Below are 24,628 nucleotides of genomic sequence, written 5' to 3' on the forward strand. Positions count from 1 at the left end.
TGTAATAAAAAATAATATATAAATCTTTACAATTTTGAAATAAACCCACACTTGGAAAAATTGTATTTTCTGGGTGAAATTTATCGTGTGTCAGGTGGGGGGCACATTGATTTTGTCCTGGCACTGTGCAGTTTTTCTGTAGAAACATGAGTAAGATCCTGTCTCTGTCCTCGTGCTCCTGAGTCACACTTGCAGATGATCATCGTGTTGTGGCGAAGGCCGTGATAAGGGTGTCGTTCAGGGTGTAGGGGACAACATCCCCCCAGGAGTGCCTCCACAGCCCGGCCCTGGACCTCCTGTGCCCTTGAGGGTCGGTGGGCCGGGGCGCCCGCCGGGAGGGGTCCTGGACAGCCCCGGTGCGCGCCTCGGAAGCCTTGCCCCGAGATGGAGGAGGATGAAATGTCTCTGTCATTTCAGTGCCACCAGGGACTTTGGTTTGGGGACCGGGGTGCTTTGACTTCCTGACATTTCATCCCGCTTTGCTGGTAGGTGTAGGGTTCAGCTAGCCCAAAGGGAGGGGTCCTCCCAGGCCGGAGAAGTGGGTCCGTCCAGGTGGCCCACACCACGGTGCGTGTCCTGAGGCAGAAGAGCCAAGCCAGGCCCTGACATGATGCTTCGCGGGCAGCGGACAGGGCTGGGCCGGCAGCGGGAGGCACCCGTCGGAGCGCCCGAGTAGAACCGTGGGGACGCAGAACTCAGGGGAAGCCCGTGTCGCCCACCCACGCAGGGGTCCCAGAGCCAAGTGTCGAGCTCTGGTAAAGATGTCTCTCTGGGGGCAGGGATGCAGCCCAGGGACAGAGGAGAAAGCCTGTGGCCCTCCATGGGCCTTCCGTCTCAGCCCCTGTGGCAGCAGAGGCCGGTGTTCTCGGGTGTGGGCAAGCTCGTGTTCTACGGCCGGCCTGGCGTCTGTGCTCTTGCCGAACCCGCGACGTCCGCTGGTGGGGAGCAGCTTCTGTCTAGAGGGGACTAGCCTGGTCCTGGCATCCCCCCGGCCAGGGGAGGCTGGACATGGTGTGGGCTTCGGAGCCTCTGCGGCGAGTGGGACCAGTGTGTGCAGCGCAGGCCAGGCCCTGGCCGGCGAGTGTTGTGGGGAATCTCACTGATCACGGGAGGGCTCAGGTCAGGCCGCTTCCCCCACACTCTCGTCCTCAGGAGGGGTGTGTGAGAGGGGCCCCCTCCTGTGGGCTCACCCCCATCCTGCACCCCCTCCAGTCACAGCGTGCAGGTCCGCGGCTGGCGGGTAGCACACCCCGCCTCCCCGCTCCACGTCCCCAAGAGCAGTTTGTGCCACGGGTCGTGGCCGGGCCCACACGTGCGCTCTGGGGGCTGCACGACTCCCTGGCTGCCCACGCTGTCTGCAGAGCTCAGTGTTGCTCTGCTCGTCGCTTCTGCCGGCCCCTCACAGGATCCCCGGAACATTGCGGTCTGCGCGGGACCAGCGGAGGTTGAATGCCAAGGGCGGGCGTTGGAGGCGTTGGAGGAGGGGAACGAGCTAGCCTGGGTCCCCCCGGCTGGGCTTGTCAGTGGCTCCGTCACCGACCAAGCGCGGGGGTCTGGCCGCACACCAGTGTCACTGCGCACGGGCTAGGGCCTTCCCTCTGTGTCCCCTCCAGCTGGAGCAACAGGAAAGCTGAGGCTCTGCTCGGCCCGGTGGGCCTTCCGGGGACGGGGGTGGCGGGGAGCAGGGCTGGGCACGAGGCTCCGGCTACGGACGGAGAAGAGGCTGCAGGCGTCTGTTTGGAAGGCTTTTACACACATCTCCGGAGACCCTGGACGTGATGGCGTCTGGGTGCCCCCGGAGATGTGTGTGAGCTCAGGCCAGTCTGCTGTAACCACGGGGCTTCGGGCCACTTCCTGGATCTGGGCGGCGACCGTCACGGGTGTGTCCTGACCTGCAGCCCGAGGGCCAGGGGGCCCTGCAAGTGTCGGGGGCCAGGGGGATCCTTTGGGGATCTGGGGAGAGGGCTGTCCCAAGAGTCGGCAAGGCGAAGGTAAAACGTGCCTTCTGTTTGTCTCTTGAAATGCCAGATCACCTCCTGATGGACCCGCCGCCGTGAAAACGTCCGGAGGTCATCGCAAGCGCCGCTGCTCTCACAGAGCCACTGGGAAGCTGTGGCTGCTGCCGCCTTGCTGGGCTGCGGACCGACACCATCAGAGGCCCGTGGGGGCGGCTGTGTGATCCGTGCCGGCCGCACTGCCCACCTCGCTCACTGGCGCGCTGCCCAGGCCGGCCTGCTTCGGCCCTGTCCCTGCCTTCCCGTGAATCACTGAAGCCGGCAGCAAGCTGTGTCTGTGGGGTGAGGGAGCACGTCTCACTGTGGCCCTTCGTGCAACAGCAGCGGCAGCTAAGCCGGCGGCGAGCTCCCGGGAAGCCAGCAGAGCTCAGCGCCACGGCCCCCGGGCACCTCGGGCCCGCCTGGGGTTGCTGGCCACGCCGCAGGCTTTCGTGCTGAAGAGCTTGGAGCTGTGTGACGACTCGGGTGCCTGACTCGGTGCCTTCGGCCTCACCCCTGCAGGCCCCCAGTAGCCCGTGAGCTCCGCCTGCTCGCTGTGAGACGGAGAGACCCCGCCACGATGCCGTGCGCTCCGTGAACCTGAACAGCCTGAGCTCTGCAGGAGAAAGGTATGACGTCAGCTTAAAGTGTAGCAGCCTTAATAGAAGAGTCGGTGTCTTCTCTGGCCACACAACTCGCTTCACTTTTTTGCAGGCTGACGAGAGAGAGCCCAGCATTAAGTTTTGCTGTCGGAGGAGAACAGCCTTCCCAGCCACCTTCGTGGCCAGCCGCGCGGAGCGTAGGGCTCCTGTGCCACACGGCAGGGGGTGGAGCGACGCCGAGTGCCTGGGGGTCCGCGAGACCCTCAGCGTCGACTTTGGTAATGATCCAGGACACTGTGCTTAAACTCTTGCTACCACAGACGCACAGTGTGGTTCTGGGGCCGCGGACGTGTGATTGCCAAGAACCGAGCACATGTACAGAAATGGGGGGAGGAGCAGGGGCAGGGGGAAGCAGACTCCCCACCGAGCAGGGAGCCTGATGCGGGACTTGAACCCAGGACCCTGGGGTCATGATCTGAGCCGAAGGCAGATGCTTCACTAACTGAGCCACCCAGGTGCTCCTGGGTGGTTTTTTTTTTTTTTTTTTAAGTTTATTTATTCATTTTTAGTAATCTCTACACCCAAGGTAGGGCTCACACTCACCATCCTGCAATCACGAGTCTTGTGCTCTTCTGGCTGAGCTAGCCAGGCCTCTGACATAGTGGGTATATTATTAATACAACCAGCTTATTGTCATTTTGAACTGTAATAATAACACATTTTTTTTTTTTGAAGCCTTATCTTAAATTTCTAGTAAGGTTAACATCAGTAGATAGAGGTCATAAAAATAGAAGCCTTCTGGGTCCTGCATGTCAGGAGTGTTGGTCCCACTGGCGGCAGCGAAGGGGGCATGCGCTGGGGCCCCACCGCAGGCGCAGGTCTTGCATGGCTGCACGCTGGTGGGGACGCTCCTGCGCGACCCCCTTCACAGCGGTGCAGTGCAGGTGTGCCGCCGCCGCCGCTGTCCTTGGGCTCGTGAGGTCCAGGTGAAGCAGTCCAGAAGTGGTGGTTCTCTCACTGCTGGGGAACAAGACTCCTAAGTCAGTAGCATCTGAACACTTTCCTGAGCGTTTGCTGCCCCCAGGGCCTCTCCAGGAACAGGACAGTGTGAGAAGAACAAATTTAGGCATTTTCAGTTATCGACCAATTTTTCTATTTCCTAGGAGAACACTTTTTTTTTTTTTTAAGATTTTATTTATTTATTTGACAGAGAAAGTGAGCAAGAGGGAGCACAAGCAAGAAAGCAGCAGAGGGAGAAGCAGATTCCTTGCTGAGCAGGAGCCCAACACGGGGCTCGAACCCAGGACCCTGGGACCATGACCTAAGCCAAAGGCAGAGGCTCAACCAATTGAGCCCCCAGGCATCCCCAGGAAAACACTAGGATTTAAAAAACTGGAATCAGTTCTGTGTGTTTCAAAATTCAAATTTAGTTTTAATTCTAGATGTTTGACTCTTTATTGCCCCATCAAGGAAAATCACTTGAATCTGAAACTGGAAATGAAGTATTGGGAAGGAGTGTGATTCAGAAAAGCAAGGCATTGATCTGTTTTCCTTTTGAAATTTTTCTGATAATGCATGAAGTATTACACACCTTAGTAAAACCAAGAAATTGATAAGTTAGATAAAAAAGAGCAACATTCCTTAACTCTGATACAACAGTAGGAGAAAAAAATTATCAGTAACTCCCATGTGGTGGACAAGTATTATGTTTATTTGAAATGTGAAATCAGATCAACGCCACAGCATCATCTGGTGACGATGGCACCTGCGCCAAGCAGAACAGACTGGTGGGTCCCCGGGTTGTGCACTGAAACCACTGTAACCTGTCAACGAGGAAAGTCAAATCAATGTTGGAAAATTAAATGTTGTAGGTAAACTATACGGACAGTTCTCAATACATGTATTTGATTTTGCAGAACTGACTTTCAAATCAAGCAGCGTACTTGTAAGTAACTTCTGTCTCACCTCCAGATGGCACGGACTGTGGGCTTCAGTCACGGACTGGTGCAGTCTCTCTTCTACTAGTAGTACTTCTAATAATAGTCTCTGTCTCTACTCTGGTAGAGGTATGGTTGGGAAACTGAGAAGCCGACCCCGGGGTCCCGGTGCTCTGGTTTTACTTGTTGATGTATAGTTACAGCCCATTGTTGAGTTCTGGGCACATTATGCAAAATCCATGGAAATCACAGTAAAGTTTGACCCTATTTCTTGACTGGGGTTGCTCTTCTGTAGCATTCTCTCTTAGGGACTACTGTTTGGCTGCCTGTCCTAGCGTGGCTTTCCTTACTGGTAACAGGCCCTGGCTCTCCAGTCAACTGTGAGGGGTCGTGTGACCACAGCGGCCCGTGACAGTGCGGGCGACATGCGCGGCTTTCCCAGGTTCTCAGCCCGGCTCTGCTGCTCTGTCTGGCCTCCTGTTTCCGTGGGACTGAAGGGCTGCAGTGGCAGAGGCAGCTGGCAGGGAGCAGCGAGACAGTCCTGAGGTTGCTCGAGCAGTCGGAAGAGCCCAGTCCCCTCAGGGGTGCTGCCTCTCCCCTCGAGGGGAAGTCCTCCCCCCAGCGATGGCGCTTACCGGCCCATCTGACCTGGGCGGGTGACGGGATGGCAGGTGCTCCGCATTCGCTTTTCTCCTTGGAGGGCTGCACACTTCCAGCCAGCCCCTGCTCTGCTGTCCGACGGGAGCGTGCTGGGGGGCGGCTGTTGGCACAGGGCCCTTTGGAGTCTACCCACACTTGGTCATCTTCCTGGGTTAGGCCTGAAAAGCATGTCCTATGGAAAAAAATGTCTTGGGTACCTAATCAGTGGATAATCCGCCTTAAGAACGCAGGCGCTGCTTATATGAAACTGACTCTTGAGGCACTGCTGTGTGGTTTAGTTTATCGGAGTATCGGGGGGATGTCTTCGCCTCTCTATGACTGGGATAGAAGTTGACAGTGAAGACATCTTTATCTCGAACCTGTCACAGCAATAAATACACACCTTTGCTCACAATGATCACTCATTAAAAGAGCTCAGTGTGGGGCACCCAGGTTGCTCGGTGGGTTAAGCCTCGGCCTTCCAATCGGGTGGTGATCTCAGGGTCCTGGGATCGAGCCCCGCATCGGGCTCTCTGCTCAGCGGGGAGCCTGATTCCCCTCTCTCTGCCTGCCTCTCTGCCTACTTGTTATCTCTGTGAACTAAATAAATAAATCCTTAAAAAAAAAAAACACCTCAATGTGTAATATTTCCTACGTTATTGTATCATTGAAACTGGACTATTTTGCCTATGCATAAAACTAGGTCTTTAATTTCAGATGACGGTCTTTTGGCAATGGCATTAACGTGACACAAAGTGCCCTACTCCGGTGAGCCCCCCTCCGACCCGCACCAGAGCGCGGGCCAGCCTGGCCGGTCTCCCCGCGGCTCGGCTTCCCACCCTCTTATAGGCGCTGGGCGGTGGTCAAGGACTTTCCCTCCAACGGGCGAGGACTCCGCCTCGGGCTGAAGACACAGCCGCCCCTCCCAGGGCCTCTCCCCGCCTCCCGGAGATGAAAACCGGTGCCGGAGGGGGGCGGCGGGCAGAGTCCCGGCCGCTCCCGCCCCGCGCTGTCCGGGCTCCGTGTCTGGTCGCACGCAACAGTCGGTCGTGACACCCGCCGGGCGCTCGGCTCCTCCTGCTGCTGCCGCGTCCCGCTCGGCCTGGGCCAGGCTGTGCCCGCGCTCACCGGGGTCGGGCGGCTCACGGCTGCCCCGCCCGCCCATCGGTCGGGGCGGCGGGTGCCCCGGCCGGGAAGCAAGGACGGAGGGGTGCTTCTGCGGACCGGCCCCGGGTGGGCGCGCCGGCACGTGAGCGAGCCGGGGATGCCGCGGCCGGACGCAGGTGGGTGCGGCGGGAGCACGCGGCGCGGGGCCCGGCCACCCGCGGGGGCGCCCCGGGTCCCCGCGCTCCGCTGACCGAGAGCCGCCCGTCTCCTTCCAGGGCGCCGATGACCCGCCGGCTGGGCCGCGCCATGCCTTTCCCGCCCACGTCGCCGCGGGCGCCCGCCCGGACCCCGGGGGTCCCGGCCGCGCGAGCCCCGCCCCGGAGGCCCGGCGCCCCCCGCAGGCCGGTGGCGCCCCCCGGAGCCCCGCCCGCGCCCTCGCCGCCCGCCGCCGCGGAGAGGAGGAGACCCCCGGAGCGGCCCGAGGGGCTGCTGTCCGGCTCCTGGCCCTCGACCACCCTGAAGAGGCCGCCGGCCCGGCGCGCCCCCGGCCCGGCCCCTCCGCGCGCCCCGGCCGGGCCCGGGCGCCCCGGCCCCAGCCCCGCGGGAGCCGCAGGGCCCGCCGCCGCCGTGCGCGTCTCGCTCAGCCTGACCCCCGAGGCCGTCCTGCTGCTCCAGCGGCGCCACCTGGACAAGCAGCTGCTGGCGCGGCCCTGCCGGCCGCTGCCCTCGCCCTCGGCCGCCGCCGGGCGCCCGCTCGGCCCCTGCCCCTGCGCCCGGCCCGCGGGCCCCGGCCGCCGCCGGCCGCCCCCCGGCAGCCTGCAGCCCCCCGGCCCGCGGCCCGCGCTGCCCGTGTCGCTGCTGAACGAGCGGCACAAGTACGACGACGTGGAGTACGAGGAGGAGGCCCCGGGGCCGGACGAGGGCCTGGTCCGCAAGTGCACGGAGTGGCTGCGCGGCGTGGAGAAGGCGGCCGCCGCGCGCCACCGCTCGGGGCCCCTGGACACGCTGCCGCACCTGAGCACGCTCTGAGCCGGGGACCGGGGCGCCTCGGAGCCACGGACACCGCCCGCGCCCGCAAGCCGGGCCTTCCCCGCCCGCCGCCCCCGGCCCCCGCGAGCAGGACCAGCATCCCCGGTGCCCACAGCCGGCTTCGCGGACTCGCCGCTCCCCCCGGCGCCCTGCTGGGGCCCGCGCGGCCTCGTCGGCCCCGCGCAGCTCACCTCCTGGCTCCTGGGAGCCCGAAGCGCCAGCGTAAGGCACGGGCCCGCCAGACCGCCCCAGCCCCTTCCGCTGCCCTCCAGTCCAGGCTCTCCCCACCCTCAGCCGGGACAGCCTCCCCTTTCCGTCTCCTGCACCCAGGGCTCTCCCCGAGCTGGCCTTCTGCAGCATTCTGGCCTCCAGCTCACTCCTCCAAATGCCCTGGGGCTCAGCTGGTAGAGGATAAGCCACAGGGGAAATGCCTCTGGTCCCCCACCCCTAAGACTCCTGTATGTCCCAGAGACCCTCTGGCTGGGCCAGCGGTCTGAGCTTTCTGCTGGCGCTGGGCGCTGGGTGCCCCAGTCGGAGGAGCCAGTCGGAGGAGCCGGTGTCCGGGGCAGAAGCGGCCCAGACGGTGGCTGTCTGCCGCAGAACCGGGCGTAAGATTTTGCTGCATTTATACTTTTGTTTCTCCAAAGTGGAAAACATGTGCAGGGTCGGGAAGGCTTGGAAACTCAAGTCAACCTAACTTTCCAACTGGGAAGGGGAAGGGCCGGAAGCTGGCAGCGACCGCAGCGGGTGAGTGGGGCCGGGATGGGAAGGACTCTGTCCACACGGAGGTCGCATCCAGGCCCCTGTCCTGCCCGCAGTGCAAGCTGTGCACACTTGCCCCTCGTTCACACGCTCACACACCCACACCCGTAACGCTCGCTCGTGAACTCCCCCAGTCTCTCTCCGCCTCACCGCCTCACGCTGGCCTACTCACACGGCCTCGCACTCAGGGCTCACACACACGCACGCACGCACACGTGTCTCCAGAGGCACAGCAGCAGGGACAGCGTGTCAAGGCCCGAGATGTGAGCAGGAGCCAGGCTCGGCTTCTGCTCTGACTCATGGATTTTACTTGAAGTGCTGCTCAGAGTGGCTCTGCGCAGTGGAAAGACCAGCCAAGCCCAGGGAGCGGGGGACGGGCAAAGCGCCGGGTGCCGGCCTAGAACAGAATGTTCCGGGTCAGAGAAGCAATTTACTGAGGGGAGGCAGTGGGAGCCGTGGCTGGGGTGTGGGGTACGTGTGTATGTTTCCAGTACTTTTAATCACTGTGTAAAGATCAGTAATGCGGGCGTAGAGTGGTGTAGAGTGATCTAAAAAAGTATCTCCTTATTGTTTGAATAAAGGGTAAGACTTTATCTAGGAGCCGGCGTAGCCTTCCCCGCTGACTCCGGGCTGATTTCTCGACGTTCCCTCCACGCGTCATCATCAGATAAGGCTGGTCACGGACAAGGAACCTGTTACCTCCACTCTGACTTATTTTGTAAAAGTTACTAAGTGGCTGGTGTTTATCGTGTTGGACTTTAATGTGCCAAGTCTTAATTACATCTTGTATTGAAGCCTTACATTTTTAAAAACCTAATTTTATATTTTTCTTGTGATGTTTGCTCTAGTCTCTCTGTCTCTCGGCACCAGTCAAACGTGGAGCATTTAGTTCCGCCGGACGAGGTCGGCCCCAAACAACGCCTCGCACTGACTAGCTCTTGTTGCCTGACTCCGCTTGAATGCCAAGAGCTCGATTGTCCTTTATTTAAGATGAATGTGTTAATACACCGGGGGAGGGGGTGCGCAGGGGGCACTCTGGCCTGGGTGACGCGATGTGTCCCGCGGACACTGTGTCGGAGGCGGGGCGCTGGCTGAGGACAGTGCCCGCGGGCTCCGAGTGAGGTCAGGGCGCACAGGGCGCCCTCTGGCTCCGGGGGCGCTCAGTGCAGAGACCAGTCCCCGAGACCTGAGCCTTCCGCTCCTTGCAGTAACACTGTAAGGACTGTCCCAAAGTAATCAACTTTTGCAAACATTTTTCCGCGTCGGCCCGTGTGTGTGTGTGTGTGTGTGTGTGTGTGTGTGTGTGTGTGTGTGCGCGCGCGGCCTGGCTCCTGTTACCGTCACGGCACACTGTGGCTCTGTGTGTCCCTCTTACTTCTTTGTCTCCCTGCCCTCTCCCCCCTCCGCCTCTGGGTCCCCGTCTCCGCCTCTCAACTGGCTGCTGTGGGACACTGAACCGTCTCCCGTGGCATCTGTTGAAGCGGTTTTTGTGCCTCTTTCTTCACTGTCCGCGCAGATGAGTGGGGCGTTTATGGTTGTCTGTTTGACGGCCCTCAGTAGGAGCAAAGGTTCTACACGCGACCCACGACGTCTCTTCGTGACCTTACTGACATTCTGAGAAGTCGTCTGAGTCCCCGTGCTGCACTTTCTTGATGTTCAAATAAAAGAGAAATTCAATGCCTCGTGTTTTCTTTCTGAGGAACATCTTTAAAACTGGTCAGGAAGAGATTCCTGCGGTGGTCGGATTTGGGGTGAGGTGGTCTCCCCTGGTTGCTGCTCCCCCTCCGGGGTCTGTAATAAAGCTGTGGGGGACGACTGGGTGACTCCGTCGGTGAAGTGTCTGCCTTTGGCTCAGGTTGTGATCTCAGGGTCCTGGGATCGAGCCCCGCATCGGGCTCCTTGCTCAGCAGGGGGGTCTGCTTCTCCCTCTCCCTCATGCTCTCTCTCTCTCTAATAAATAAATAAATAAATAATCGGGGGGAAAAAAAAAAAAAGGAACAAACAAAGAAAGAGAAGCTGTCTGTCCATGACCCCTAGCCTTGCGTCCCATCGCAAACCCCATGCAAGCTCTTTCCCAAATCGCTCCCCAGACCACAGGACAACATGGTCTGCGTCTGTGTTAGGAAGTGCATCCCGGGCACGCTCCCGGGCCCCTTCTTACTGCGGAAAGGGATTTCTTCCTGGTAGGTGGCACCGATGGGAGGCTGAGGGGTCGGCGTGAACAGTGGCGAGGACTGTTAGATTTCCGGGAAGGGTGGTATCTCCTGGGAAATGAGGTTTGCCTTTGGAATATTTGGGTATGCAGAGAGGAAAAGCCATAAAATGTGTCCACAGAGGAAGACGGTTGGGAACATGTTCTCTGTGGAAGTGGTGGTATTACCCTCAGGGTCCCCCGGGGCCACGCTGTCCTGCAGCAGGGGGCGGGGGGCCGCGGGCAGGGGGCCCCAGCGCGGAGGCTGAGCCTTCAGGGAGGGGGTGAGAGACATCGAACACCACGGGGCAAGCAGAAGGCGTGTAACGTTCTAGAGACCGGGCGTGTGTGACCTCATTCCACACACTGAGGCAATACCCCAGCACTGTAAGACAGGTTTTTATGTCGACCTCCATTGTGTCTGGGAAAGGGGATGGCAAGGCTCAGAACCTCTAGGTTCGTGGTTTCCCTGAAAGTGCCCAGTTCTGCCGGGTGGCTTTACGGGACCTGCTCATATTAAACTTACTCCGAAGCCGTACTTTTGTTCCTGTGTTTCTCGGCATGGACATTTCAGCCAAAGCGAGTCCTGAACCGGGTCTGTGCAGAGTGAGCCGTGAGAACACCTGTGCGTCGCCCGTGGCGCACAGACGCCGTTGTCACCGGCGGGCTGCTTGGAGGGGCCCCGTTCAGACGAGCCCCACCTTGTCCAGTTACAGCTGCTGGCCCCGCGGCCTGGGACGGAAGCCTCATGCCCAGCTTGGAGACTGGGCAGCTCTCCAGTCTGGTCCGGGAGGACGTCCCTCTCCACGTTAAAGGTCAAAGAATTTCCATACCATGGCTGCCCTGTGTCAGCCGTGCCTCATTAAACGTCTCCGTGAACTCTTCCCTAACCTGGGGTAAGATGATGGGCAGATGCTGGGAAGGATTATGATGCGACGTGTAGAGCGCTGGGGACCAGCCCTGCTGGCAGCAGCTCGAGGTCAGCTAGAGTTATTACCAGCTCAAAAAACCCTCACCACTCATAAGACATTCTTCTCGGCCCTTACCTGTGCAAAATCAAAACCCACCGTGGTTACAGTATTCTGAGGTTTTCCTCTCTGTTTAGTGCATACCTGTGATGGGGTCTACACTTTGATTTCCCTGAGGAAAGAAAAGTGTCTGTTGTACTTTATCTTCTAATTTCAAAATTATTTAGTATTTATGTCCCAAATACAAATTTTACCCCCGAGCTGGTAGCCAAGACAACATTAAAAATAGTTAAAAGTCAGATAATTTCAACATCCTTTGACGAGAACACTAACTCCTTACAAGAGACAAACTTCTGCTTGGAGAAAATGATTTTTGTGTCGTGTATATATTTGCTTACAACTCAGAGGGCAGCGTCCTTCAGTGCGGTTTCTAGAAGATGCAAGGGTGTTCTTCCCATGGATACTTGTTCTTGATAAAAGCCAGCGGAGAATACCCTGTTGCATATTTTCCCCACAGGACCATCCCCACTTGTGGACGTGGGTTCTGTGGGAACCTGCAAAAAAGGGTAGAGAATCTTTAGAAAGTAGTTTTAGTTCACCAAGTACTGGCTGAAAACTTAGAAAATCATGTATGAATTCCTGAACTTTTGGGTCTCAAAGACCCCTTTATACTCTTAGCCATGCTTGAGGGAGGCCAGATAGCCTGTACTTGCTGTCAAGTTCTGTCTTCTGGGGTTCTGTCTTCCAGGACTTCCCACATCAGAAGGGAAGACCAAGGCCCTTAAGCGGCCTGGGGAGCCTCAGCATCTTAGGGCCTGTGAGAACCACTACGTCGGACACACTGAGGAAAGATTTCAGGATACAGACGATCTGGACCCCAAACCAAGAGACCCGAATTCAGGAGACCTGAGGGGGGTCCGCAGGAGTTCGTGCGCACCTGGATTTGGGAACCACTGCTCTAAAGGGTGAAGTCCTGGGACGTAAGTCCTCAGGGGTCTTACCGATTGTGTTTTGTCATAAAAGACCCCAAATGTCAATATCAGAATCTCCTTTTCTAGGGGCCAAACCCCTTTCCCTGCCACATGTTAGTCACGGGATGGAGAGTGTGACATGGTGACCCAAATCGTGAAAGGTCGCTGTTTTGGCTTGGCCCGGAGAACCCAGGAGAACTGTGGTGCTGGCAACACGCGGCACCCCACTTCTGGAGGGCGTGCGTCTGACCTCCTATCCCAGAGTCCCTGCCGCCCCCTGTTTCTCTACCCCACAGCGTTACCAGAGGGGGAGGGAGTCCGGGCACGACCGTGGACACCCGGCCCGACGCTGAAAACCATCTCCAAGGGGGGCATATTCCTCACGACTCCCTGATTTTACACGCCAACTCAAAGGGATATTTCCAGAATATTTAGCTTTAGCAGGATAGTCCTCCAGTGGGCCCAGAATACTCCCTCACCTGCTCAGCAGATCTCCACGGGTTCCTGCTGGGTGGGAGGCACCCGAGACCAAAGCTAGGTACGGCCGTTCCCCCACCCACGGAACGAACCCACCTGTGAAACGGCGCGATTTAGCAGACCGTCTGCTGGGAGCTTGGCCCGGTCTCACTTGGTCTCACTTACCCTGGGTTGTTCTTCAGGACACCAGTGGGTCCGTGGCGTCCGCTCAGGCCATCGTAGACAGACCGGGGTCTCAACCGGCATGTTTGTTCTCACAGTTCTGGAGGCTGGAAGTCCAAAGTGAGCGTGCTAGCAAATTCCGCATCTGGCGAGACCTCCCTTCCGCGTGCAGACGGCTGCCTCCCACCGTGTGCTCACATGGCCTGACCTCTGCACACAGCGGAGAGAGGGCTCCGGGGTCTCCTCCCCTTTGTGGAAGGACACTGGTCCTACAGGATCAGGGCCCACCCCGGTCCCCTTTCCTAAGGTTTCGGCTCCAAATACAGTCACGCTGGGGCTTAGGGCTTCAACATGTGGACTTTGGGGTGATGTCACTCAGTCCATAACACGGTCCATGATTTTGGGTGCTTTTTAAGATCATTTATATATGACGGTAAGGTAAGATCTCAATTCCCTCCTACTACTAAGGTGTTCGTGTACACACACACACACACACACACACACACAAAACTTTGGGAAGCATGAAGAAGTGAGAAAAGAAATTTTTACTAAAATATGAAAAAAAAAATAGTCCCTCTTTTGTGTTTCTATACATAAGGACATGGAGGCGGAGAGATTTGCCCCGCTGGTCAGAAGGGCTCCAGCTGGACGGTAACCCAACATTTTCAAGGTTGGATTTTCCCTCCATCTCTCTTTTCCCTGTTCTGTGCTTGGTTCGGTGTGAACTCCTGTCCCGGAGCTGCTGATGGGGTCTTCGGTGATGGGACCCGGTGGCGGGAGGGGCTGTGCAGGGGGCGGCTTGGCAGTGGCTGGGTTCGGTCCCGCGCTGTGGGGCTGTGCACGCGGCTTCGCTGCCCGGCCCGCGTTCTCCCGGACGCACACTCGCACACAAGCTCCTTTCTGCCTTCTTCATCCTGTGTCTCCTCGGCCCACCTCTCCTTTCTGCCTTGCTTCTGAGCACCTCCTGGCTACGTTTCTTGGTCCTGAAAGCCGTGTTCCAGGGCTGCAGCGGTTTCCGGGACACTGTTACTGCCCGTTGTTTCTGGAAGGCACCCAGTGTTAGTCCTGTCTCTGTCGGGGAGACCATCACATGAAGAGGTGAGGAGAGAGCGCTGTGGGCCCCTTGCAGGGCCCACGGGGAGTCCTAATGTCCTTCCTTTTCCTTTCTGTGTCTGCATCTTTGCACGCAGGCATATTTGCACGCGCACACATGCGTGGATTCACGTGCACACAGACGTGCTCAGACATGCGCGTGCACACACACACGCACACACGTGCTGCTGGAGAAGCAATTATGGGAGCCGCTGCACTTGAAGTGATGGGGCTTGACTCGAGGATACGCTTCAGATCACATCCAACAGGGGCTCGGAAAATGCTGAACACGTACGAGAGGTCACCTTGAGGAGTTCTGCAGGGTTTCGCTTCCACGGTACCAGATTCTGGACGTGGAAAAGGAAACCTTGTCCGTTCCCCACACCCTCGCCCTGTTCTGTTGCTGAAGCACTGTTTCATTTCTTGGTGTTTACGTCATAGGTGACAGGCTTCAGGATGCAGAGCACTGGGGCTGCTGCGAAAGAGCAAAAACTCACAGGTGATGAGGGATACGGGGCGAGACCGTGTGGGATGAATGGGTGAAGACCGAGGCTCATGAATTCATTTGTTTGTGACGTATTGTGAAAATCAAGAAGGTTGTCATTCCACCGACAAGCATCAGTGAACAGAGCAGGAATGAGGACACGCCAACAGCTCAGCGTGGTAGGAAGACGACAGACAGACAGACAGACGATGGAGACAGAGTGCTGAATGTCTGTGTCTCTCCTGGATTCTCGCGTTGAGACCTAACCGCCGATGTGATGGTATTAGGAGCTGTGGGGGCAGTGATTAGGTCATGGGGAGGAGTCTCCATCGAAGGGGGTTTGTGCCCCGTGGGGAGTAAGTGACTGCTGTGTAACCCCCCAGCCAGCGGTGCTCTGTTAGAGAAGCTGGGACTGAGAGAGGAATCTCCATATGTACACAGGCGGATAGACAGATGATGTGGACAGACAGACAGCGGACAGGGCTCAGCACCTGCCACATCAGCCCCCAGGATGTGCAGCTCCTGGTCCTGGCTCTCATCCCCATCCCCTCCATCCATCATTATCCATCGTCAGCATCTCCCAGACTCTCGCCAGCGGCCTTCCGTTGCCACCTGCGCTGGGAGCACTGCAGACCACTGAAGGTTGAGGATGGAGAACACTGTGCTCCCTTTTGCTCCTCCAGACCTTCCAGCCCTTTGAAACCAATGCATTGTTAGGTTCCCCTGCCTGAGCTTCTACAGTGGTTTCTACTTGGTGGTGATGCACGAGGAGGTCATGACTCTTGGAGGTGGTTTTCTCCACACGCCCCACCCCCCGGTACCTTCTATTTGCAGGTGCAGGAGGAGTTAAGAGGGTAAAGAACTCACACCGACACCTCCCAGTGACCCAGCTGTTGAGCCGGGCATCATACCCCGGTCTACCCGAGTTCCGGTTCCCAGCCCCCATGCAAAGGAGTAGGCTCAGTGCTGTGAGGGCCAGAGGGGGGCCAGCAGCCGAGCGCCAGGGCGGACACAATGAGTAAACAGCAAGGACTATGCACAGTGCGACTTCGAGGAAACTCCTCCTGACGTTTCTGGGGAACAGTGATTTAAAAGTCGTCATGAATAAAGATCACAACAGAAGTCAACAAACCAGGGTACCAACAACAGAGAAAATTAACAGAGACTTAAGTTGGTTCTTTTTAAAGACTAGTTACATTGCACAACCCATAGCAAGACTCAAGAGAAAAAGAAAATTTTTTAAAAAGTCACAGATTGTTTAGGTCAGGAGCGAAAGAAGGGCTATAACTACAGATCCTACAGATTTTGAAATGGTAATCAGACAAGAGCACGGACTGAAGGCAAGGCACAGCCTCCAGCCTCCCGTCAACAGCGTTGCTCAGAGCAGGCAGTGAGCAATGTTTTCTCTTCATTATTTAAGAAAATATCCTGTCTGAGATCCCTGTCTATTTTGCTGCATGGTAAAAACAGCAGATATTTATGACTGAGGCATGCGTGTTTTTGACTTTGCAATGTGTTTCATCAGACTGGATGCAAAGAGGATTTTGCTTTTATTTCCCAAAAGAACAGATACAATTCCCCAATTCACACAGTCCCTACTATGTGGGAAAGGATAGTTTCTTTATGCAAGGAGAGCCTGAATGGCATGGTGACATCATTCAGTGAGAGGAGTCTCTGCTGCATCAGTGGGCATTCTCTACCTCCCCGTGCACAGCCTCGTGGTGTCCCCAGTTTCCCACAATGTTCCACAGTGTTTCATAGCGTTGCAGTGTCCCCTTTTGTCCCACAGTGTCCCATGATGTTCCAGGTGTCCCACAGTGTACACGGTGTCTCACAGTATCCATTGCTGTCCACAGTATCCCACTGTGTCCCCTGTGGCCCACTGTGTCCTCTGTGACCCACAGATTTGTTCCTCCCTTTGCCAGGCTGTGGCCTGTGCCCTCCAGTGTTCAGGACTGCCGACCAGACCTGTTTTGCCTTTTCAGGGCAACAGTCAGGGGATTAGTCTTCATTTCTGGTACCTTCACCACCGGTTTTGACAACACTCTTTGGTCAATCTTGTAAACGAAGGGCGGTTCTAGGTGATGTGTCCCCAACCTCTCGGGTACCAGTGACACTGGGACTCAGAGCCGATGCCTGGTCATTACCGCCTGCGGAACGGGGTTTGCAGGGGAGAGACGTGGCCTCCCCGCTTCCTGTCCTGTGTGCCGCTGGTGCTCGGGGCGGCATCTCTGCATGTCCACGCAGGACAGCCCCGGGGCTGCTGCCGGACCTCACCTCTTCGTGAGCAGAGGGTCAGCACCCTTCCGTCTGAGAATATTGTACGAGAATCACAGAAAGCTGCGTGTGTTTTCCTAGTTCACCACACAGCAGAGGGGTGGAAACCGGGTCCTGTGGTTGCTGTGACGATAGCAGGAAAAACCCGTCCCAGAGCTTGTGTGAGAAGACACTGGGACGAAACCAACCACCAGGCAGATGCCAGCGGAGAGGGGTGTGGGGTCCAGATGTCCGCTCGCAGTGGCACCTGCCGCTGGCCAGGGCCTGGGCCCAGCAGCCTCTCGGGGGGCCTCTTCGGTCAGGGATGGGGTGGACTGGGGATGCCCGTACCGCTGGAGGCAGGGTTCCGGATCCCGGGAGGCTGACATCGGTGCCTCTGGGCCTGCGCTGGCCACTTCCCAAACAGGCTTCGCCCTCCGGGCTGCAGCAGCATTGAACGGTTGAATGCGGTGGCGAGGCCGGGGGTGGGGCGGTTCTCCGCCACAACCCAGACACGAGCCAGCACCCAGGACAGTGGCTCAGGTCCCCTCACCCTTGTGGGAAGCACAGTGAGTCGGGCGTCTGGCCACCGTCCAGCCACAGCCCCCACGGGCTCTGCTTTCCATCCCCACCTGAGTGTGTCCGAGCTCCCCACCTTCTCCGGGGACACCCGTCTGTGCTAAGCGCCTACAACTGCTAGAAGAGCCGTCTCTCCCACGAACAGTGGAGCATGTGCCAGAATTTTACAAAGATGGGGTCAAAACGATGTGAGTGTGGCCCCGCATGAGGGGACCCCACGCCGGAAGCATGGGCGAGCGGACTTGGAGCGGACTTGCCGGAGAGGCGGAACGGGCCGCGTCAGTAACGCTCCCCCGGTCGTATTGTCACCGCGTTGTCCTGCGCTCTGGAATTGCCCGCACAGCTCGTGAGAGAGCAGGGCACAGACAGGGAGAGCCTTGAATTCCGCGGAGGTCTGCGGGCTGAGAGCCCGGTGCTTTCTGAGCAGGAGTGCGGCTGTTTGCCGCTGGCTGGGGCCCGGGGCTGGGGCGGCGGGTGGCCCGACCCCCGACTCCTGGAGCGGCCGCCCACCGCCGAGCGCCGCCCACCGCCGAGCGGGCCGCACACCGCTCCGTTCCTGAAGACTTGCCCTTCGCCCTGAAGCACAGATACCGATAGGCCTAGGTTGGGCCCACGTGCCCAGGAGAAAGGTGTTGGGATTCTTTTGTTCCAAGGCGCCTGGGGGAAGGCGTGGAGCGTCTGCACAGGTGGTGTGGGCGTCGGGGAATGGCCGCTGGGGGATGTGAATGAAAGGAACAGGGCTGGCTTGTCACACGGTCACGGGCTTGTCACACTGTCCCTGCTCTGTCTGTTGCCCGAGGGAAAGGGAGGGAGAAACGGGAGCAGGGTGCGGGGGGAGGGCCCGGGTGTGGGCTTCGTGAAGTGCCCGGGCTGCCCCCTTGGCCCACCGTCCCAGGCCCCTCTCCTGGGAAGGCACAGGCCAGCCGCGGCTCCAGCCCCTCCCTGTCCCGTGGGTCTGACCAGCCCTCCAGAGCTTAAAATACTTCTGATACTTCGCTGTGGGAAATGCCTTCAGTGCCTGTTTTTAAGGAATCCAACCCAAATTAACACTATTACATCATTATTCAAACATACACTGGACATAGTTCGGACCCTGTTCCCAGGAGACATGTGGACAGAAGCGTCCCGTGCCCTGCGCTGGCCTTGCTGGCGTGGACGGGCTTTTGGGAAATGTCCAGACTCGCTCCCTCGGGCTGTGTCTCAGAGCCCTGACCCAGGGAGACACACCCGCTCCCGCAGCTCTGATGGGACCCTTCACCTCTCCCCGCGGAGCCGCCGATCCTCCGGCGCCTCCGGCTTCCAGAACGTGACTAAGGCCTCTGGTATGGCTGATGCCGACGGCTCATTCCGCAAAGCGAGAGACCACGGATTCCCCGGCCTGGTCTTGCGAACTCCCTCCCAGGCACGTCCCAGGACCGGTGCTGGGGCGCCGCCCTCTCAGAGGACACAGCCAGACGTCTTTCCCGAGCTGCGACCCGGCTCCATTCCGAAGATCTGCTCTTCGATATCCCTGAACGATGAGCGAGAGGTTTCCAGGGGGTCGTGCTGACATGGCTGCGATCTGTTTCCCCCTCATCTTGGAAGCGCCTGGACACGGTCTCACATGATTCCACAATCCCAGATACGTGACAGATGGAAACAGAACATTCTGCCTGATGGAACACATGCCTCATCAAGCCTCACACAGTAAAATACTTTATTGTTAAGACTTTCTTTCTTTCTTTTTTAAAGATTTTATTTATTTATTTGGGAGAGAGAGGGCGAGCACAGACAGGGAGGGGGCACAAGCAGGGGGAGCAGCAGGCAAAAGGAGAGGGAGAGGCAGGCTCCCCACTGAGCAGGGAGCCCAACCTGGGGCTCGATCCCAGGACCCCGGGATCATGACCTGAGCTGAAGGCAGACGCCCAACCAACCGAGCCACCCAGGCCCCCCCAGTTAATCTTCTCTTTTCCAGATTTTTTTAAACATATTATTAAATTCCACGTGCTCAGTGTGACCAAAGATACCAGATATACAAAGTAAAAGGAGTCCCTGTCCCCGGTGCCCCACGGCCCTCCTCGCTAAGTAGCCAAGATGAAGCTGGAGTGGATTCCTCCAACCTTCTCCTGTCGGCGTCAGGGCTACTATTATTCTTGCTGGTTGTGATGCTGTGCTATGAATTTTGCAATTAAAAAAAAAAAAGAAAAAAGAAGACAAATGAATTTTTTTTTAAGTGTATTTAAGAAAATATTCATCTGATGATAGACAAAAGCCTTGTGCCCTTGTCCAGCAAAAGAGGTTGAATTTCTCAATGGGAATCAAAGGGGCCCCACGGCACACCCCCTGGGGTCCCCAAGGACGAGGCAAGCAGGCTGGTGGTTGTTGGGCTCCAAAGGAATGGGAGTGTTACGAGGGCCGTGTCGCTGCTCTGGGCCCCGTCTCTCCACGAGGAGGGCCCCACACCTGCGCCCGTCGGCAGGAGCAAGCGTCACCTGTGAGCACCTTCACACCATCTCTTGACGAGTCCCGTCATTCCTGGACGCAGGGAAATGCAGAGCTACGCCCTCATCAGAACCACCGAGCCTGGGCTGTCCGGGGACAGGCTGGCTCACGAGGGCTCGTTACCCACGTCGCTTGTAATGTCACGTCAGGAGAAGTAGACGGTCGTCACACATGCGGCCGTTGGCGGCCAGCGTGGCATCTCCCCTCGGCCGGCTGTAAGGACTGAAAGCTCCTTCCCGCCTTCTTCCTTAGTGACCTTTTCCAGCTGCATTCGAGTAAGGAGCCCCTCAGTGCAGAGTAAACCCCAAATGAGAAAAAGATCGCCTTCAATCAGAATTCTTTAGTTTCTTGGTCAAATAGTAATCACTTAAAATAACAAAAACCCACCAAGAAATGAGCCAAGGGCAAGGGAGACACTTGTGCTCTCCACCTCAAGGTCATCATCAAAACCAACACACGGGAGATTGTAAAAGATCAGAAAACCTCTCCCATGCCTTCCGCAGGTCCCTCTGGCCTCTCAAGAAGTCTCTTCTATTCGTACAGATTTGATTGCAGATTTATGCAGATTACTCATTTATGTTTTCATTCTCGAAACACTTAAGGGGCACCAGGGCGGCTCAGTCAGTAAAGCGTCTGCCTTTGGCTCAAGTCATGATCCTGGGGTCCCAGGATCAAGTCCTGAGTCAGGTTCTCTGCTCAGCGGGGAGCCTACTTCTCCCTCTGCCCATTCCCCTGCTTGTGTTCCCTCTTCATCTCAAATAAATAAATAAAACCTTAAAAAAAAAAAACTTGGTATCTCATAGAATCTTACAATCAACTTCAAATTTTATAAACCACAATAAATAGAAGCACTACATCTCTTGTGACATTTTAACAACCTCATGGCTATGTAATGGTAAAATTTAAATTATTATTTAAAATTATTTACGATTTAAATTAAATTTTAAAAAGCAAACGATCCCCTAGAAGCAAAGGAAAAGGGAAGGCTCCTCGTGATCACTGGATCATCTTGGTCCAAAAGATCCATGTTCTCTTGGCTCCCGTCTTCCGGGTTTCTTTAAGCAGACAAAGAAACCGGATTTAAACGGAAGTGCTTCATGCCTCACGCCCCTGGTATTAGTATCGGCTGGGATCTGAACATGACTGTGGTCGTCTTCAAGCTGATCTTGAGTTCTCAGGATGAAACAGCGTGGACCCGTTCGTCCTGACCTCCATTCACAGACGAGTCGAGTGACCCCCATACTGACCCTGTAGTTGAGATTTGAAGCCCCTTTTGGCCTTTTTCCCCTCCCGTAAAGTCACTATTCGTGCAGCTACTTGTGGTTAACGGTACTTCGGAACGCTGCTGTTCTCTGCTGAAATCACCAAAAGGACCGGTACTCATGGAGGAGCCCTCGGGGCAGTGGGGGCGGCTCGTGTCCTGCACGGGCGTCTGGCTGCACACCTGGGACCTGTCCCCAGCCCTCCCTTCAGCTCGTTGTGGCCTCCGGCTACTTCTGCGGTCTCCAGACTTGCAGCCACCGATAGCTGGCCCCGTAGGCATCTGTGCCCAGGTCACTGCCACGCCTGTAGAGCTCAGGTGCCTTCCCCTCCGGGAACCAGCCCTCCACCGCCAGCTCCCTTTCCCGCGCGCGCTTGACTGTAATCTGCTTCCCGCACGTGGAGAAATCTACAGGCGGTTAAGGACGCGGCCAGCGATCTCGGGGGAATCGGATGAAGCTGGTCCTGGGGTGTCCCCCAGCTTTCCGCCCGCTGGTTGGCACTGTCGCGCTCATATGTGGTGGGTGTTCAAAGTCGGGTGGGACCACCCAGCACCTCGGGACTTTAGCCATCCGGGTCATGATGGAACGTTTGCCCTGTTTACTCTTCACCTACCCTTTGCTGTCATCTTTACTTAAGGTATTAGGCAGACAGATGAGCCGGTCATCTGGTGATTTCCCAACAAGGCATCGAGGGAGCCGGTAACGCAGAAATCCACCCATGGGGCGTGCCCGTAGCAACCAGGGAGGCCCAGCAGGTTGATGTCCTTTCGCCAGCAAGAGTGCAAGGGCGGGGGCGGGGGGCCTGGACACTGGGAAGGTCTGGGCGGGTTTTTAACAGCGCTGCTTTGGCGTTCGATCCCACTGGTCGCTGGTCACCAGCACCTGACCTCCCGCGCCATGGCTTCTGCAGGCCCCACGGCTTTGGGGTGTGCCCGGAGACGGCCACTGCGGCCCGCGGGGCGTGAGGGCGCCCCAGGGGTTTCGGTTCTCAGAAGCCGCTCGTCCGCCCTCGTCTCGGGGGGAGCTACACACCGGCTCGTCTAGGGGACTCGGTCCACTTGGGAAGTTAAGGACAAATGACTTCCTAACCTTGGTTTTCACCACCCCTAAACGCATTTAAGTAGAGAAACAGAGAAAGCAAAATCTATTTATTGGGGTTCTCTGGTTTCTGGAAATAGAAGCCAACTCTGCTCCCACTTGAGCAAAAAGGGAAGTTCTGAGAGGCCGTGAGGTCCGGGGTGGAGGAGGGGCTGTGGGAAGGGTGCGCGGGCTGCAGGCGCCCAAAGGGGGTCTGTCTGGGTCTTGGGCAGAGGGCGCTGGTGGTGTGACCTCACATGTTCCTGGGGTTGGGGGGCGGGGGAGGTGGGACATTTGAGCGGAGAAGAGTGGAGTGATGCTGACGGCCACTGCGGCTCAGGGACACGGAGCCCCCACGCTGCGCTGGGCACCCTGTGTGCCTTGGCCCGCGGCAGCACAGTCGCTCCTCCCCAGGGCACACCGTGGGCTGGCGCTGGCCGGAGACCTGGGATGCATGTTTGTAGGCGGTTGGTGCAGGGGAAGAAGAAAATGCTTTCTGGGAGCAAGGGGTCCAACCTAAAACAGAGCAAGAAAAAGTACGCAGCAAGGACCAGCAGCAGCGGACCCCGACCCCACCCCACCAGGTGGCCCTTGGTAGAACAGTGGCCACTGAATGGTGTCTTAGCAGCAGTGAGGGAGCCCGGCTGGGGACACAGAGTGTGTGTCGGTCGCCGGGGCGGCTGGCTTCTGTTGTGACAACGCTGGAGACACGGGGCCACGGTGAGTCCCAGGCCTGACATGCCCAGACCAGGGACCCCGCCAGCGGGCGCTGCGCCAGGGCACGGGGCTCGCGGCGGGGGGAGTCACGGTGGGGCCGGTGGGTGAGTGGAAACAAAGACCACCGGGCCGTGGAGCCAGTAGCAGGACCAGAGAAGCCGGGAAGACCAGCCTCACTGGGAGGCCCCGGGGACTCCGGATCGGCCCAGGCTGGACGCCCGCCTGATTGTTTCTCCAGGGAATTAGTGGAGATTTAAAATCGCCTAAAATTGCCTGGCTGGCCTGTAAAGCCACATTATGTAAAATACTACTGGGGAAAAACAAACATTACATTGTTTGCTGGCTTTGGGAGTTTTTCTATTTATTTTGCAAGAATAAAGCTAGCAACCAGATGGATTGTGGTTCCCCTCCAATTTTCACGACAAAGGCTCAGGAAGAAAGGAAATTTATTACATTCTTAAACGCTCTTGCTGATAATTTTTTTTTTGTCATTAAAATGGTTTTTAAATAGCAGCACCATTAAATGGGTTTTTTCCTTCTCAGCTGAGTTGAGAGCTCTCCTGTGTTGGACCCCAGCTGCCCCTAGATTGTTAAAAACAAAACAAATCCAGAACCCAGCTCCGTGGTCAGAGTCAGGAACCCCTGATTAAAACCTTACTTCCCGCACCCCAGCCGCATGGACCCGTTACTTAAACATGTCACGTGCCCAGGAACTTAAAATCCATGGGAATTCTGTTTCTTTCCTCCTCGTTGTTTAGGGAAAGACCTTGCAAATATATGCCCCGAGGGAGCATCACATCTTCCCGGGGATGGGGCTGCAAGGCACCCCGGGGAAATGTTGATCCTGGCGTGAGTATCCGTGCGAGCTGCTCCGGCTTCCCCGCACGTGAACCTTCCCCGAGGCGCTGGGGCACAGTGCCCTGCACGGCAGAACCCGAGAGAGCCGAGCTGCCTCCGAGGCGCTGGGGCACAGCGCCCTGCACGGCAGAACCTGACAGAGCCGAGCTGCCTCCGGCTGGTCCGGGGTGCGGACGGGATGAGGCCTCAGGAGTGTGCAGACAGGGTCCCAGGACGGCGGCCTCCGGCTTCCAAGCACACGCGAGGTTGCTGGGATCTAGAGCCGGGCAAGGAGCAGCCCCCGGAGAGCGCCTGGGTGGGGACAGCCTCCTGCTTCTCCACTTGTCAGTCACAGGGCCTGGGGTCACAGGGCCAAGTGACATGGTGGTGGGGACCGTGTAGACACTGCCAGGAGGCCTCCTGTCCTCCTGTGCTCTGCTCATCTCGCCGGGAGACCTGCTGGAGGTGGTGCCCGGGTTTGCCCGTTGGTCCCTTCGGGCTCCAAGGCCACAGACTGGGCCGTGTGACCACAAGGGAGCCGCCCCCACAGTCAGAGGGACGCCTGAGAAGACCCTGCGGGGCCCTGCCACTCTCCCGGGCCTCGTCGAGGGCCGCGCCAGCGCCTTCATCGTAAAAGGCGGACAACTGTTCGCCCGTGTTTCCGCTTTCCGTTCCTCTGAACGAGAGGACGTGTTCGTGCTTATTTTAATACAGGCACAGCTGTTGCAACCGGTGTGTTTGTAAAACCCGAGTGTCATCCCACCGCGGAATGTCCCGCCCACACCGAGAAGCCCAGCCTCCCGAGAAGCTTCGGTCACGGCCCCCCAAGCTGGCGAGAGGTGGCCGGAGGCCGGCGGGCGCCGGGTGAGAATGCAAGAGGCTGGGGGTTAAAGGGCGGAGGAGAAGAGAGAAGACCCGGCGCAGTGTCCGCGGTCTTTGTCCTTCTAGAACTGGCCCTTGTCGGAGCTGTGGCCCCAGTGACCTGAGTGTCACCACCTGTGAAC

At 57.6% G+C, this 24,628-nt stretch overlaps 1 protein-coding gene across 3 annotated transcripts; it reads left to right on the forward strand.

Annotated features, from left to right (window-relative positions):
• The first annotated feature begins 6,152 nt into the window (after window positions 1-6,152).
• Window positions 6,153-9,350, forward strand: PRR18 (proline rich 18). 3 transcript variants are annotated; one of them, XR_004284720.1, is made up of 3 exons: window positions 6,153-6,455; window positions 6,555-8,055; window positions 8,669-9,350. XR_004284720.1 is itself a non-coding variant. In XM_032338523.1 (2 exons), the coding sequence occupies exon 2, from the start codon at window positions 6,562-6,564 to the stop codon at window positions 7,306-7,308; it is 747 nt and encodes a 248-aa protein (XP_032194414.1). In that variant the 5' UTR covers window positions 6,153-6,455; window positions 6,555-6,561; the 3' UTR covers window positions 7,309-9,350. The 3 variants fall into 3 exon arrangements, 1 of the variants encoding a protein (XP_032194414.1); XR_004284721.1 differs by having other exon boundaries at window positions 8,919-9,350; XM_032338523.1 differs by having other exon boundaries at window positions 6,555-9,350.
• The last annotated feature ends 15,278 nt before the right edge of the window (window positions 9,351-24,628 follow it).

The sequence above is a fragment of the Mustela erminea genome, chromosome 4, assembly GCF_009829155.1.
Source record: "Mustela erminea isolate mMusErm1 chromosome 4, mMusErm1.Pri, whole genome shotgun sequence".
Taxonomy (NCBI): Eukaryota; Metazoa; Chordata; class Mammalia; order Carnivora; family Mustelidae; genus Mustela; species Mustela erminea.

Bases quoted from the DNA above. Each gene is read 5' to 3' on its own strand.
- PRR18 (XM_032338523.1), top strand. From the start codon at position 6,562: ATGACCCGCCGGCTGGGCCGCGCCATGCCTTTCCCGCCCACGTCGCCG.